Source organism: Callithrix jacchus, chromosome 1 (assembly GCF_049354715.1).
Source record: "Callithrix jacchus isolate 240 chromosome 1, calJac240_pri, whole genome shotgun sequence".
NCBI lineage: Eukaryota > Metazoa > Chordata > Mammalia > Primates > Cebidae > Callithrix > Callithrix jacchus.
Genome location: NC_133502.1, coordinates 106,263,904 through 106,280,535, shown reverse-complemented (window position 1 = coordinate 106,280,535; position 16,632 = coordinate 106,263,904). Strand labels below are relative to the sequence as shown.

The window sequence follows — 16,632 nt, the reverse complement described above, 5'->3', positions numbered from 1 at the left end:
GGAGGTTGCGGTGAGCTGAGATTGTGCCACTGCACTCCAGCCTGGGCAACAAGAGCAAAACTCTGTCTCAAAAAAACCAAAAGACTATATACTATTAATACATGTTCATTATCACTAAAGCTAAGTTAAAAAGTTTAAGGTGATATTTCAATTGCTAAAGCCATAAAGCGTTGACATAAAGGGAAGGAGGTTAAGTCAGGGTAGTGCCACTGTTTTTCCTCTTCAAATAATTTCTTACACAGCTGTTATCTGGCCATAGAATCATCATTGAATCCAGGTTAAAAATAATATACGCACATGTGTGTGTATGCATATATATATATATAAACATGTGTTGGCGCATGTGCATGTGTGCATGCATGTATGTACTTCTTCTGACATTTTAAACCAGTCATATAGTAAGAATATACTTTAGAATCAAAGAGATCAGGTTGGGTCCTCAATTTTCCTCTATTTATGCACCTTTGATTTTATGTTTAGTATTGGTAGTGGGGAGTACGGACTGTCTGAGAACAGATATTAAGCATTTCAGGGACAAACAGAAGTGAAACTATTGAGGACAAGGATGATGTTTCTGTACGGATAGGTAAGGTCATAGAGAGGCAAAGTGAAGGTTTTACTAGTCTAACATGTTCTAAAAGTAATTCAACTATACATGCAGACTCTAGAAGAAATTAGACTATTCTAATTAAAAAAAAAAAAAAGGATGAGGCTGGGCTTAGTGGCTCATGTCTATAATCACAGCATTTTGGAAGGCCGAGGAAGGCAGATTGCTTGAGCCCAGGAATTTGAGACCAGACTGGCCAATCTGGTGAAACACAAACTGTACTAAAAATGCAAAAATTAGCCTGACATGGTGGCATATGCCTGTCCTAGTGACTCAGGAGGCTGAGGCAGGAGAATTGCTTGAACCTGGGAAGTAGAGGTTGCAGTGATCCAAGAGTGTCACTGCACTCCAGCCTGGGTGACAGGGTGAGACTCTGTTTCAAAAAAAAAAAAAAAGAATGATTGCAGAATTGTAGATATGAGGTCTCATGAAAAGGTGGAAGGAGAAGAAATCAAAGAGATAAGAGAAAGTATTAATGTTAGAAAGGAAAAAATATATCTAAAAAGCCAGGAAAGCCCAATGGGCTGGAGTCCAGGCTAACAGCCACTAACCATTATTTCATATGTGAGAAGGTGGGGTTCAGTCACTCAATATACATTGAGGGCCCAGGAATGTTACTGTGAATGCAATCGCGCAGAAAGCACAGTTTTTCTTGGCCTAGTTTTCTTTTCTTTAAGCCTGGCTAAGATAGCAGGTATAAAAGAAAACCATACAAGACAATAAAAGAGATAGAGCATTACACAAATAAAGAGGACTATTTCGAAACATTATTTTCAGTTCCACGTTTTCAAAAAATAAATCTATTCAACATACCTTTGCTTCAATGCGCAGTCTTCTCCCATGAACAATGAATGGTTCTTTGGTAAATTCATCAAAACTATACTGCCACTCACATGTGAGTTGTCCAAATGTCCCCTTTGTTACAAACAATACACCACTGCAGAAACAAAAACAAAAAGAATTCGCTTTAAAATTGGGGCACTTACATTCGATAACAGGATGCAGATGACCGCAAGTGCAAATGCAATATTCATCAACAGAGACTATATTCTGGGTCATAAAAGCCTTAATGACTTTAAAAGAACTGAAACCGTAAAGTGTGTTCTCAGATCATAAAGGAACTAAACTAGAAACCAAAACAAAACGATAACAATAGTATTTCCAAATGCTTAAAAATAATACTTCCAAATAATCCAGGGGTCAAAGAATCTCAAAGGAAATTAGAAAGGATTTTGAACAGAATGAGAATGAAAATGTAATGGACTTTGTGGGATGCAGCTAACATAATGCTCAATGGGAAATTTATAGCACAACATATTTATATTAGAAAAACTGAAGCATTCATAAAATCAAACACGTAAGGCAATTCATAAGAAACAGGATACATTTACAGAACCAATCAGCCAATATTTGCAGAAACTTTCATGTAATTAACACGTTAGAACACTTTCATTACTAAGGCTCCATGTAACATATTTCCCAACTACATCAGTAAGAAGCTTTTCTAATCTTGTTCAACAGAATCATCATGCTGAGGGCCTTGGGATTTTCATAGGTAAAACCAAGTCCGATTACTGCCAGTTTTAGAGAAAGACTTCAAAAAGCATGATTCTAATTTCTAAATAAATTGTTTTCCCATTTTGAAGAAAAAACTCAAGAAATGAAAATGCCTTCTGTCTATAAGAAGTCTATTTAATCCTTCCTTCAAATGTCTTTCTTCTCAGTTTTTCTTTCTGATTGAAACATCAATTGTAGGTGCAACCAGAGGTGTCTAGTAGTTTCAGTTAAAGAAACATCTGGCTAGGATGGAAAAGGAGAAAGCTAGCCAGGATATTTATCTCTCACTTCCATCATCTGTCCCTGTTCCCCTCTTTACCAATCCTGGATTACAGGAGCTGATGGAGCAAACCTAGTGGTGCTCCAGGACATCTCCAACCATGTAAAAAATCACAGACAGACTGGCCAATGTAGCAGGTACTCCCAGTCCTGATCCAAAGATCCTTTATCCTCACACCTGAAACTTGGAAAGGGAATCCCATGTATAACCATCATGCTTTATTCAACTACAAGTAATTCACTTCTCTTACTCTGTCAAGGGAGTGTGGCCTCATCTAAAGGAAGTCCATTGGGTTGGGAAAAAAATAACGTTTAAAATGTTGCAAGATGTGGAACCAAACTTTGCAACTGATCTTGTTTAATGCTCATTAGTTACCTTTCCTTTAGTCAATGGGAAAGTGAGTTACTAAAACGTGATGGAAAATTTTTATGAGCAAAAATGATGCTGAAACAATGTCTGTAATTACAAAAGTCTAGAAACAAGTTACATGTAAATTAGTACATAATTCTAAATGAATATTAGGCAGGAATTTATAAATTAAGATCTCCTTACACTGACATGTAATAATGTTCAAAATATAGATCTCAAGTTAAAAAATTAAAAGTACATGATCGTATGTTTAAGAGACTTTTAGGGCTCGGTGCGGTGGCTCAAGCCTGTAATCCCAGCACTTTGGGAGGCCGAGGCGGGTGGATCACGAGGTCAAGAGATCGAGACCATCCTGGTCAACATGGTGAAACCCCGTCTCTACTAAAAACACAAAAAATTAGCTGGGCATGGTGGCGCGTGCCTGTAATCCCAGCTACTCAGGAGACTGAGGCAGGAGAATTGTCTGAACCCAGGAGGTGGAAGTTGCGGTGAGCTGAGATCGCGCCATTGCACTCCAGCCTAGGTAACAAGAGCGAAACTCCGTCTCAAGAAAAAAAAAAAGAGACTTTTATCTGCATTAAAATATGTGTCTGTCTACCTGTAGAGGCATAGAATACTTCAAAAAGGATACAAAGGAAACAAGTAAAAATTGGGCTGCCTCTTGGAAGGGAACAGAGAGACTAGTATCTGAGATGGAATGAAGTCTTGTGAAAGTTTTCCACTTGGTGTTACTTTTTAAATCAAAAAATTAAAATAGGGCTATATTTCAGAAACTGAGATTAAAACATTAAAAGTGAGTCCTTAGTAGTCACCTTGAACTACGTGATCCACCTTGAACTACGTGATCAAACACAATGCTTATATAACTTTACCTTTCAGTAGTGAACAAAACCAGAGATTAACAACTCCTTTCTGGTTAGCCGTACCTTCTTCCCACTAGCTGTATTTCGCTCCCCACCACCCAGAGACTGCCATCTTACTAATGCACTTGCTCATTCCTTCCCTAGTTCAACAACGACTCCTGCACACTTGCCCCTCTTAGGCTATGCCATTGTGTATTTTTGCACGTGCCCCACCACTGTCTGTCTGAAGAAGTCGCTGTAGTATCCACTAAAATTATATCTGCTTCTATTAGTATATCCACTTTTGTGAATCTATGTATTCTAACAAACAGATACCACCAGAGGACTGCTGACTTCTAGGATAACCTAAAATTGTACACTTCTTCAGAGAGGAGAAAGTTTACTTTTAAGAGGACTGCTTTATGGAATTTCTCCATCCATTTGAATTGGTTGAGACAAAAACTAAAATATTTGTCTGTGCATGACTGTGTTTATCTGTATGCATGCATAAAGCTATGCATGAAATTTATGTAATGTCTAGGGAGTTAGGTTTATGGAGCAAGAGGAGCCAAGAGTCGGTGTAACTATATAGAACAAAAGGTGAGTAACAAATCTTCACCTCATGAGTGGCTGCCAGTTAACTCCTTATCAAATTGCATTAGAGAAAGAAAGCAAGTTACCGTCTGGTTATCATCAGCATATCTGTTTTATTGATCATGACATGCGTAAAATATCTGTATTTTGCAAATCTTCCATTTTCCATGACCTAAAAGAAAAAAGTGAGACAATGAGAAGATTGATAATATTCCTATTGTAATGCAAACAATGCCTTATAATCCTCTAAAAACCATTTCTCAATGGGGGCAAACCATTAATATACAGAAAACTGATTTAATTATTTGCAAAATCATTGCTGTTTCCTTTTTAAAAGCATCTACTTGTACTACATTATTTAAGATTACTCAGTTGTGCAATGCCAATCTTTAATGTTAGACTTTTAGAAGCTAATGTTATCTTACAGAGTTTAAGTTCAATCTAATGAGGTATTTATTACAGTGAATATTGGAAAATATATTAGTAATCATATTTATATAAAACCACAAGTAAATACTAACACATATCTATACATATACATCAAATAAATTACTAATTAGTTTCTGCCTTGTCCTAGAAATTCCGTATAGATCTTACAAACATGCTTTTCTTTGTCAATCTCACAACTCATTAAAAAATAAGGAGCAGAGAATTTCTGGACAAACAAGGACCCCAAGGTTTACTTAGCCTTTGGAACAATCTTTATTTTCAAGACTGTTGAATCACTGTCTATCCATGCATTGTCTGTTAACAATCATTTGCTTCACAAAATGTAAATATAACCAAATGAAGAAAATAGTTATTTTAAATTCTATTTTCAGTAATATTTGCTCTGAGGATGGAGTTACTTCAGCTAAAGTATATAGCAGGCTAGCCTACTATTTTTACAGGCAAGGCAAGCAATGTAATTATGACTAGGAGCCCTCAAGAAGAGGCATGCTATGAATTTAGCCAAAATGTGAGAAATCATAAAGAAATTTTAAGAAAGGATATAAAAGTTTTAGAAAATCGTGTTCCATGAAGCTGTACCAAAAAACAAAAATTATTTAGCTTAGAAGAAAGCTACGAAGTGACTTCATGATAATCTTGGTATAGAAAGTTGATAGTTTTCATTTTTATCTGAGAAAGAATAAAAAAAAGTAACTAAAATAATAGGATGAATCATACAGATTAACTGCATGGAAGAAGTTTCTAACTTTAACAATTATACAATACTGAGGAAGAAAATACTATTTAATGAAGTAGGTAGGGCAAATAAATGCAAATACTTTGTATTAGAAATGAACAAGGGACCTAACTACAGATTCAGAAAAAATCAGTATGAATTACAGTAGTTCCCCCTTATCTGTAGGGGGATACATTCCGAGACCTCCAGTGGGTGCCTGAAACCACAGATAGCACTGAACCCTATATATATTCTATGACCTGTGATAAAGGTTAATTTATAAATTAGGCACAGTAAGAGATTAACAACAACCAATAATAAAATAGAACAATTATACTGTAATAAAAGTTATGTGAAGGTTTATTTCTGAAATTTTCCATTTAATATTTTCAAACCATGGTTGGCCATGGGTAACTGAAACTGCAGAACACAACTGTGGATATAACAGGATCACTGGATTAAGATAATATAAATTATGCAAATAATTTTGAAAACTTAGATGAAATTAACTATGTTTTAAGGAATATAAATTATTAAGAGGAATAAGCATCACGAGTAGAAATTATTTGCAGATGACAGTACATCTGGAAAATCCAAGCCCACAAAACCCAGTAATCAATTTGGAAATGGAGGAGGAGGAAATCTTGTTTACAAAATGAAAAAGATAAATATTTACATATAAGTTTAATAAATAATGGGCAGAACACAGGTGATAAAAGCCATATCACTCTATTCAGGGGAATAAAAGAAATTTTGAAAATGGAAATCCATGTGTTATTCTTGGATATAAAAATTTATGATAATAAAGATGTTACTGACTCCCAATTTTTACACACATGCATGCGCCTGCGCACACACACACACTTCATGTGATCCCAAAATGGTGGTTTTTGAAGCATGGGGTAAAAGGTAAGAGTGATTTGCCAAAATTATACTAAAAAGAAAAATATGTAGTGATATCCAGTAAGAAGAATGATAAATACTACTCTAGCAGACATTAATACAATTTATAAAGTTGCAGTAGTGAAACAGTTTGATGCTGGTAAAGTCTATGCAGACATATCAAAGGAAGAATACAGATATAGAAACTGACCACTATGCATGTAGGACATTACAAAATCCTATCCAATTACTGAAATTCATTAAATCAAGACAGCACTTTGAATTAGTAGGTAAATACATGGATTATCAAATAAATGGTGTTTTAGGTAACTCACTGGCTAAAGCTGAATCCTTCACTCCTTATACCCAATAAATTCTAGATGGATCAGTAATTTAAATATACAAAATGACTATAAAAGCATTAGAAAAAGTAACACTGAATAATCAAAGCAGAAAAGGTCAAAATATAACAAAGCCCATAAAACACAACATAAAAAACCTGTTAAGTACACAGAACCTAACCACTACTGAATGGCAAAGCAATAAGCAAATAAACAGTAGTAAAGCAAAACAACACAAAAATCAAAGGACAAATTGTGAAAATATTTGTCAATACAGAGATATAATTTTAAGATATAGATAATTCTAGCAATTTGAAGAAACCGATAGAAAAAAATGAGTAAAGTAGTAGAAAAATGTGTGAAGAATATGAACAGGTAGTTCAGAAAAACACAAACAATATCCGACTGATAAACATGAGAAACTATTCACTAAAACTCAAAATCAGGAAAATGCAAATCAATTAAACATACCCTTTGAGTCAGCAATTCCACTGCTAAAATTTATCTTATGCAAAAGTGTGCCAAAATATACATCTAAGAATCTTCACAGAAATACTGTATTGAGTATACAATCTAAATATTAATAGGGTATTGGTTAAATAAATTCATGTACAGTCATACAATGGAACATTATGAAGTCATTAAAAAGAAAAATGAAGATCTGTGCATACTGATATAGAGAAATATATAAGATATAGTAAACAAAAAGAAATTACAAAACAGTATATAGAAAGAAAAGAGGAAACACATACACGTACATATACTTGTATGTACATAAGACATTTCTGGAAGTTATACATCAATCTATTAGCACTGATCTCTGGGGTTTTGAAGCATAACGGTGGAGGTAGAAGTCACCTTTTATTTTAATTTTTACACTCTTTTATTCTGTTTGAGTTTTTTGATATCTGAAAAGAAACTGGCATAAAAACGTTCATTTTCTTTTATTCCACGTGGCCAAGTTTAAAAATCAAGAATACAAATGTTGACCTCCTCAGGAATATCACTGCTAACAGAATTCAAGAGCCTACGTGAGCCATTAATAGATTATAACCTTCAAATAATGTAAAATCTGTGGTTTATTCCAAGTACCTAGCTTTTATTTCCATATTATGATAAGTTTGGGCATCGTAATTAAGCCTACCTCTCATCACTTTCTGCTTTTCAGACCCAACTTGAATCCAAGCAGTTAAACCAGTATCAATGTCACAACAGCATTTGGTATAAATAAATGCTAAAATATCCAAAGAAAGTAATTTACATAATGCTTTCCATCCAAAACCTTAAATATAACACTTGAAAGATGAATGAGCTTTATGGTCACAGCAGTCTGCTTTGAAACATAAACAACTGTATCCTTTGTTATTAGGGTGACTGTATTTGAATAAACATCAAAGATAACTCATTGCACAGCAAAATCTTGCTGGTCAGTCTCCATTACAAACATGCAAATATGGAATAACATCATAAACAGAATCCAAAACCTTCCAACTGAATCCACAGAAGTATGGAAGAGAACATATAATAGCTTATTAGCCACTATCATCTTCCATCACACTGCAAAAAAGTCTACAAATGTCATGTTTTAGTCACAAATTCCTGCCAGACTTTATAAATGTACTACATATGAAGCTTTAGACTTTTCAAAACATCATTTCTTTTAGGAAAAAAACCCAGAATTTTAGAGCTGAAAAACTCCCATTGTTCATCCAAACCAAGCTCTTCCTTTTACACATGAAGACACTAATGATCAGTAAGTGTCTAATGCATCTTCTAAATCTAAATTTTCACAACCTTGTGTAATTAGGTAAGAGTATAGCTAAGTGACTTGCTTGGGGTTAGTTGCAAAACTGGGCTCAGAAAACTGGATTCTTCACTTCTAATTCCAGTGCCTTTCACTACACCAAACACATCATGTTTCCTCCTTGTGGTATCAGTCATGCTTTCCTCATGGAACCTCAAGAAATGTCTTTGATATCCCTGGACACTGAGAGTTGCCGAGGCAGGCTGCTAATTTTTCCCAGGTCAACAGTGTTCAAATAACTTAGTGTCAAAATCCTACCCTCCTCCATCCCAAACAGATGCTAGGTATAAATGGTTCTACCAAAATAATCTGTGACAGCCTTTAAAATAACCAAAGAATTAGCAAAATCAGGGTTTAGGAATCATCATGTAGGGCCCTTACATAAAGACCAAGATTTGGCTGGAATATAAAGGAATTAACAATACCAGGACTTTAGACATGTTAACCTCATTTATGCACTTTAATGTTAAAGGAAAAACATTTTTTTTCCTTATTAAAAGTATATATATAAATTACCTGTTATAGTTTAAGAATTACTAAAAGAAATAAACATAGAAACACAATGGTAACTGCATTCATTATATACAATTGTCAGAATCTAGACATAATAATTAAAATGTATGGTTATTGGTAAACAGGTCCTTTTGCATTTAGAAAAGACGAGTACATAAATCATACTTCACTAGATATAAATAAATTCAAATCAAATGAATGATACATTTGGAAACACTAAGTGGAACTTGAAGGACAGAGCCATGGTAATAAAGACATTTCTAACACTCTCAAGTCATCCAAATGTTACGAAGCAGAGTTCTTCCATAACAAAAATACTTCTGAAAAATAATGCAAAATGGAAAAGATTAAAAACAGGAACAAATCACTAAAATAAAAGCCTTTAAGGCCTAACCAAAGAATGTGGCAATCAATAATGAGAAACATATTTAAGAAAATTGGTTAAAGGACAAGAACATGTTGTTTGGCAAACAAACAAACAAAAAAAAAAACAAAATCTAATCCGTATCTGACTCATCTGGAAGACAAGTGCTGCATAAAGGTATGAATGAGATTTTTAAAAAAAGATATAGCCTGTAATCCCAGCACTTTGGGAGGCCGAGGCGGGTGGATCACGAGGTCAACAGATCGAGACCATCCTGGTCAACATGGTGAAACCCCGTCTCTACTAAAAATTACAAAAAATTAGCTGGGCACGGTGGCGCGTGCCTGTAGTCCCAGCTACTCGGGAGGCTGAGGCAGGAGAATTGCCTGAACCCAGGGGGCGGAGGTTGAGGTGAGCCGAGATTGCGCCATTGCACTCCAGCCTGGGTAACAAGAGCGAAACTCCGTCTCAAAAAAAAAAAAAAAAAAGATAGAGCAAAAATGGGGGATTAAAAACATGAAATTCAGCTGGCCATGGTGGCTCATGCCTGTAATCCCAGCACTTTGGGACACTGAGGTGGGCGGATTGCCTGAGGTCAGGTGTTCGAGACCAGCCTGACCAACATGGCGAAACCCCGACTCTACTAAAAATACAAAAAATTAGCTACGTGTGGTGACAGGCACCTGTAATTTTAGCTATTTGGGAGGCTGAGGCAGGGAGAATCAGTTGAACCTGGGAGGCTGAGGTTGCAGTGAGCTGAGATTGTGCTATTGCACTCCAGTCTGGGCAGCAGAGCAAGACTCTTGTCTCAAAAACAAACAAACAAACATGAAATTCATCTAGATGAAAGATAAAAGTGAATATTACCAAGCAAGAAAATACACTAGGTAACAAATAAATGGTTTTATAGACTGACTGAGTGTTCAGGAGATGACTGGGAAAGAAGGATTTATGAACAGATTCTACTCAAAATTTAAGCTCATTTCTAAAACCAACAAAATTCAGGAAGTTAATTGTAAAACGGTAAATACTGCCATTTTAAAACTATTTAAGAAGTAAATAGACAAATTGTTCAAAACAATCTCTTTAGAGAAAACTTAGTCAATAAGTATAACCTCCTTAGAGTTATATGATCAATGTTTAAGAATAAAGAATATTTTACTAATTCACTTCAAACCTCAGACTTGAGTGCCATGGCCAGGAAAAAGAAGGTATTCAAGCAAGCTTCATGATTAAATACAGTAGAAATTTATTACCTCAAAACTTAATGATTTCATGATCTCCAATGACACTAATTGTAAACAAGAGTAAAGAAATGACACATAGCTTACCTTGTGAGGTAAGCTGATTTTAAAGAAGTAAAATCATACCGATTACATCGTCAAATCTGAAGACCAACTAGCACTTATTTTCTCCCTCATACCTCTATCTTCTCCCATGCTAATACACTATCTTGACGGGTCAGTAAAACCATAGGTATAGGCTATATTGACAGCTTAGACAGGGCAGGAAAGCTGAGCATAACCTCTGACAGAAAATCAAGTGAAAGAAACTACTATATCTTAAGAGATATGAATTGTTATCATCAACTGGAACAACCAAAAGCCTGGAGAAGGAAAAGAACTATGCTCATGAAATAGTTTTGTGTACTAGCAACAGCAGACCATCAATTAACCTACTTTCTAGAAGGGCCAGAGTGGGTGCATCAAGGGTGATGTAGGTACACAGCAACAAGTCTCACTAAAGCAATTCAGCAGAACCTCTACTAAATCAGCATTTATGGGTTCATGATACTATATATCCCTGAAAGCAGCAGTAACATTTCTTTTGAAACACTGTATATTTCAGAGCAGTTCAAATCACTGAGGTTTTACTGTTTCCACTGCTTACCAGTAAGTGTGTGGAAAACTGGAAAATTGTCATGGTATTTTAACAACTCTAATAACCTTGAAAGGAAAAAATATTCTTTTTTTCTTTTCAAGGTTAATAGAATAGTTTCTTTTATCTTGGCAAAGAGGATAAAAATGAAATAATTTATATAATGATAGCTAAGAATTTGCATAAACTGGTATTCATCTGGAATAAAAAAAATATGACGAGTTACTAGTAGGCACTGAGCTAATAATTACTGACCTATCTAATTTTATTATACTGAACCTTATTGTATTTCCCAGGTACTGTTTTTTGTAAATTGGAAGTTTATGGCAACTCTCCATCAAGCAAGTTTATAAGCACCATTTGTCAACAACACGTGCTCATTTCATGTCTCTATGTCACATTTTGGTAATTCTTACAGTATTTCAAACTTTTACCATTATTTTATCTGTATGGTGATCTGCGATCAGTGATCTTTGATACCACTACTTTATAGTCCCTTTTGAGGTGCCATAAACTACACCCACAGAGAGTGAACTTAATCTATAAATGTGTGTGTTCTGACTGCCCACTGACTGGACATTTCCCAAATCCTCTCCCTCTCCTTAAGCCTCCCTATTACCTGAGAAACAACAATAGTGAAATTAGTCCAATTAACAGCCAATAGTGAAATTAGTCCAATTAACAGCCTTACGATGACTTCTAAGTGTTGAAGTGAAAAAGAAGAGTTATAGGTCCATCACTTTCAATCAAAAGCTAGAAACGACCAAGTTTGGTGAGAAAGGTATGTCAAAAGCTGAGGCAGGCTGAAAGCTAGGCCTCTTATGCCAAAAAGCCAAGTGTGAATGCACAGGAAAAGTTCTTGAAGGAATGTAAAATGCAAGTGCTACTCCAGTGAACACACAAATTATAAGAAAGCAAAAGATCCTGATAGCTGATATGGAGAAGGATTTAGTGGTCTGGATAGAAGATCAAATCAGCCACATTTCTTCAAGCCAAAGCCTAATCCAGAGGAAGACCCTAACTCTCTTCAATTATATGAAGGCTGAGAGAGGTGAGGAAGCTGCAAAAGGAAAGTTGAAGCCAGCAGAGGTTAGTTCATGAGGTTTAAGGAAAGAAATTCATCTCCATAACATAAAAGCACAAGGTGAAGCAGCAAGTGCTGATGGAGAAGCTGCAACAAGTTATCCAGAAGATCTAGCTAAGATCACTGATGATAGTGGCTACACGAAACAACTGATTTTCAATATAGATGAGACAGACTTCTAATAGAAGATGCTATCCAGGACTTTCGTAGCTAGACAGAAGTCAATGCCGGGCCTTAAAGCTTCAAAGGACAGTCAGATTCTCTTGTTAGGGGCTAGTGCAGCTGGTGACTTTATTTTCTTTAAAGACACGGTCTTGCTATGTTGCCCAACATGGACTTGAACTTCTGGGCTCAAGAGATCCTCTTGCCTCAGCCTCCCAAATAGCTGGGACAACAGGCAGGGGCCACCATGCCTGCTGCAGCTGGTGATTTTAAGTTGAAACTAATGCTCCATTCCAAAAATCCTAGGGCCCTGGCCAGGTGCGGTGGCTCACATGTGTAATTCCAGCACTTTGGGAGGCCAAGGCAGGTAGATCGCTTGAGCACAAGAGTTCAAGACTAGCTCTGGGCAACATGTTGAAATCCTGTCTCTACAAAAAATAAAAATAAATAGCCAGATGTGGTAGCATATGCCTGTAGTGTCAGCTACTCAAGAAGCTGAGGTGGGAGGATTGATTAAGCCTGGGAGTTTGAGGCTGTAGTAAGCCAAGACCATGTCACTGTACTCCAGCCTGGGTGACAGAGCAAGACTCTAAATTAAAACAAACAAAAAAAGGCTAAGTATGGTGGCTCACGCCTGTAATCCCCCAGCACTTTGGGAAGCCAAAGTAGATGGATCATCTGAGGTCAGGAGTTCATGACCAGCCTGGCCAACATGGTGAAACCCCATCTATACTAAAACTACAGAAATTAGCTTGGTGTGGTAATAGGCGCCTGTAATCCCAGATACTTAGGAGGCCAAGGCAGGAGAATCGCTTGAACCCAGGGGGCAGAGGTTGCAGGGAGCCAAGATGCCAAGATTGCGCCATTGCAGTCCAACTGGGTGACAGAGTGAGACTCCGTATCAAAAAAAAAAAAAAAGAAAAAATCCTAGGGTCCTTAAGAATTACACTAAAGCTACTCTGCCTATGCTGTATAAATGGAACAATGAAGCCCAGATGACAGCACATTTCTTTACAGCATGGTTTACTAAATATTTTAAGCCCACTATTGAGACCTACCACTCAGAAAAGTATTACTGCTCATTGACTATGTGCCTAGTCATTCAAGAGGTCTGATGCAGATGTACAAGATTAATGTCATTTTCATGCCTGATAATACAACCATCCATTCTATGACACCCATGGATCAAACAGTAATTTCAACTTTCAAGCCTTATTATTTAAGAAATACATTTTGTAGGGCTATGGCTGCCATGGGGATTCTTCTGATGGATCTGGTCAAAGTAAATTGAACACTTATAAAAATGATTCACTATTCTACATGCCATTAAAAACGTCTGTGATTCACAAGAGGTAATCAAAATATCAATAGGAGTTTGAAAAATGTTGATTCCAATCCTCATGGATGACTTTGAGGGTTCAGACTTCAGTGGAGGAAGTAATTGCAGATATGGTGCAAACAGCAAGGGGATTAGAAGTGGAACATGAAGTTGTAACTGAATTGTTACAATCTTATAAAACCTGAACAAATGAGAAACTGCTTCTCCTGGATGAGCAAAGAAAATGGTTTCTTGAGATGGTATCTATTCTTGGGGAAGATTCTATGATTGTTTAAATTATAATAAATAATTTATATTATTCCATAAAAATAACTGATAAAGCAGCAGCAGGGTTTGAGAGGACAGACTCCAATTCTGAAAGGAGTTCTATTGTGGGTAAAATGTTATCAAACAGCACCACATAGTAAATCTTTCATGAAAGGAAGAGTCAATCAATATGGCAAACTTCATCTTAATATATTACCAAAGCTACCCCAACCTTCAGCAATCGTCCTATACCTATCAGTCAACAACCGTCAACATCAGGCACGCAAAAAGAGGACCTCAATGAATGCTCATATGATCGTCAGGATTTTTTTTTTTAGCAATTATGTATTTTTAAATTAAGGTATATATATTGTCTATAAAGACATAATATTATTGCATATCTAGACTATAAACATAATTTTATATGCACCAAAGAACAATTATATTCATGTGACTTGCGTTGTTGCCATATTCACTTTTTTGTGGTGGTCTGGAACTGAACCTGCAATATCTCTGAGGTATGGTGATGTACATACATCACCTTATTTGTTCTAATTCTAGCAACACCACCAAGATAGGTACTAAAATTATCTCTGTTTTGCAACCTGGAAACTGAGGTCAAATAAGCATAATAAAAAATAATAAATCTAGTAAAATAAAAAGGCTAGAATTGAACTCAGGTTTACTTGGCTCCAGAACCCAGGCCCTTATCTACAGGGTTGGGCTGTATCTCAAAATAATTTTTATTCATTTATATATATTTTATTTTTGAGATGGAGTCTCACTCTGTCACCAGGCTGGAGTGCAGCGGCACAATCTTGGCTCACTGCAACCTCCACCTCCCGGGTTCAACTGATTCTCCTGCTACATGCCACCATGCCCAGCTAATTTTTGTATTTTTAGTAGAGACAGGGTTTCACCATGTTGGCCAGGATGGTCTCGATCTCTTGACCCCATGATCTGCCCACTTCGGCCTCCCAAAGTGCTGGGATTACAGGCTTGAGCCACCGCGCCCGGCCAAAAGAATTTTTATTAACGAAATGGGTTAGCACAGCAGAACTATATATATTTCAACAGACTCAGTGGGAGCTTATTTTAACAGTTCATTGGTATACGGATTTAGATATCTCACAAACTGTATCATGTCTCTTGCAATGCTTCAAGCTCATGTAATACCTAAGGATCATTATCTCTGTGGAAGATGGGTCGTATCTTAGGTGTCTTCAATTCCTAGTGTTCCTTAGAGCCTTGCATATAGCACCTAAACACAAATAGGAATGAGACTGTGAAGATCTGGCATTACAGGGTTGGCCTCTAATGTGGCATGTGTTATATGCCCCATCACCAGAACAATAAAGCTCACTACCATGATGAGCTCATGAGAGATGAGTGGGAATTTTGAATACTCTTTTCAGGGTTTAACTCTACTATCTACAAGTATCTGAATACATAATGAAGAGAAGTTTGACAAAAACGTGTAGAACCAATGAATACATGGCATTCTCTTCTTTGTATTCATATAAACTATGCTAGCAAATAAAGCCAGCAAAAATTCAATTATATATATAGTCATATATTTTATTCTTTTGGCAACTTATTCCAGAAAGACTAACTTTATGTGAAATGTTCAATCTCCCATATCTGTATTCCAACAGTGTATCTTCATACAATCTCTAACTCAAACTACTTTAGACTTTAAGTATCACAGAAATTTCTAAATGTATATTTCTTTCGAGTGCTTCTGTAGGCTTCTTTAGAGTGATAGGTTTTCACCAAAAAAATTACCATTACAATTCATTAGCATCATCATTAGAAGTGACTAGGATATTAATTTCATTTGAATTTTAAACTAAAGATTCTTAACTGACAAAAACAAAACACCAAAACATAGGGTGCTTCCTTTAATAGATGGCAGTACATTTTGTTTTCAGATGAGTGAAAGAGGCCTGTAATCTGACGTGGCATGACAATTGTTTCATCTGGTAAGTGAAAGTATCCTTTCGCAGGATATTTGGCCAGTCAAGAATGGATTTTTCAGAACGTATACTAGTTTTCTATGTTATTGTTTTAATAGCATGCATGTACACACACACAAATATTTCTGAATGAGCTTTACTAAACTCATCTTATCCTGAGAATCTTTGCATCTATCCAAGGTAACTAGGAAAGTTACCAGGTAGAGTTCTATCACATCAGCAGAGAAATCATGAGTCGAGTCCTGTATCAGAATTTAGCAACTTTAGCTTAATTAAGGGCTGAAGACCTTCTAGCTAATACTATACTTTTAGCTGTACTGACAGATTTTTGGTTAATAAGAGGGTAAGACTCAAATTGAAACCTACCTGGGCTTCAAATTTGAGGATTTCTTTTAATGTTATAATGTATTTAATTTTCTATTATAGTAGCATTTATTGTTTCTTAATATATTTACAAATTTAAGAGATGCAATGATGACAAACTGAAAGATCTAGAAATCAAATTAGTCTAATTTAAGTTACTGAATTTAAAAAGAGAATTAGGCAACGTGCAGTGGCTCATGCCTATAATCCCAGCTACTTGGGAGGCTGAGGTGGAAGCATCGCTTGAGCCTGAGTTCAAGGCTGCA

The 16,632-nt window shown here is 36.0% G+C and overlaps 1 protein-coding gene across 5 annotated transcripts in view; it reads right to left on the bottom strand.

Moving 5' to 3' along the window:
• The window catches only part of LOC144581922 (intermembrane lipid transfer protein VPS13A), a 237,895-nt gene that overhangs the window by 13,535 nt on the left and 207,728 nt on the right, over positions 1 to 16,632 (bottom strand). For all 5 annotated transcript variants that reach the window (XR_013533366.1, XM_078367850.1, XM_078367836.1 and 2 more), the window contains 2 exons: positions 4,336 to 4,421; positions 1,421 to 1,544 (listed from right to left, as the gene is read on the bottom strand). Coding sequence is in view for 4 of the 5 variants with exons in the window: in XM_078367850.1 (XP_078223976.1) it covers positions 1,421 to 1,544; positions 4,336 to 4,421 (210 nt within the window). In the remaining variant the exon portion in view is untranslated. The remainder of the gene's footprint in view (positions 1 to 1,420; positions 1,545 to 4,335; positions 4,422 to 16,632) is intronic.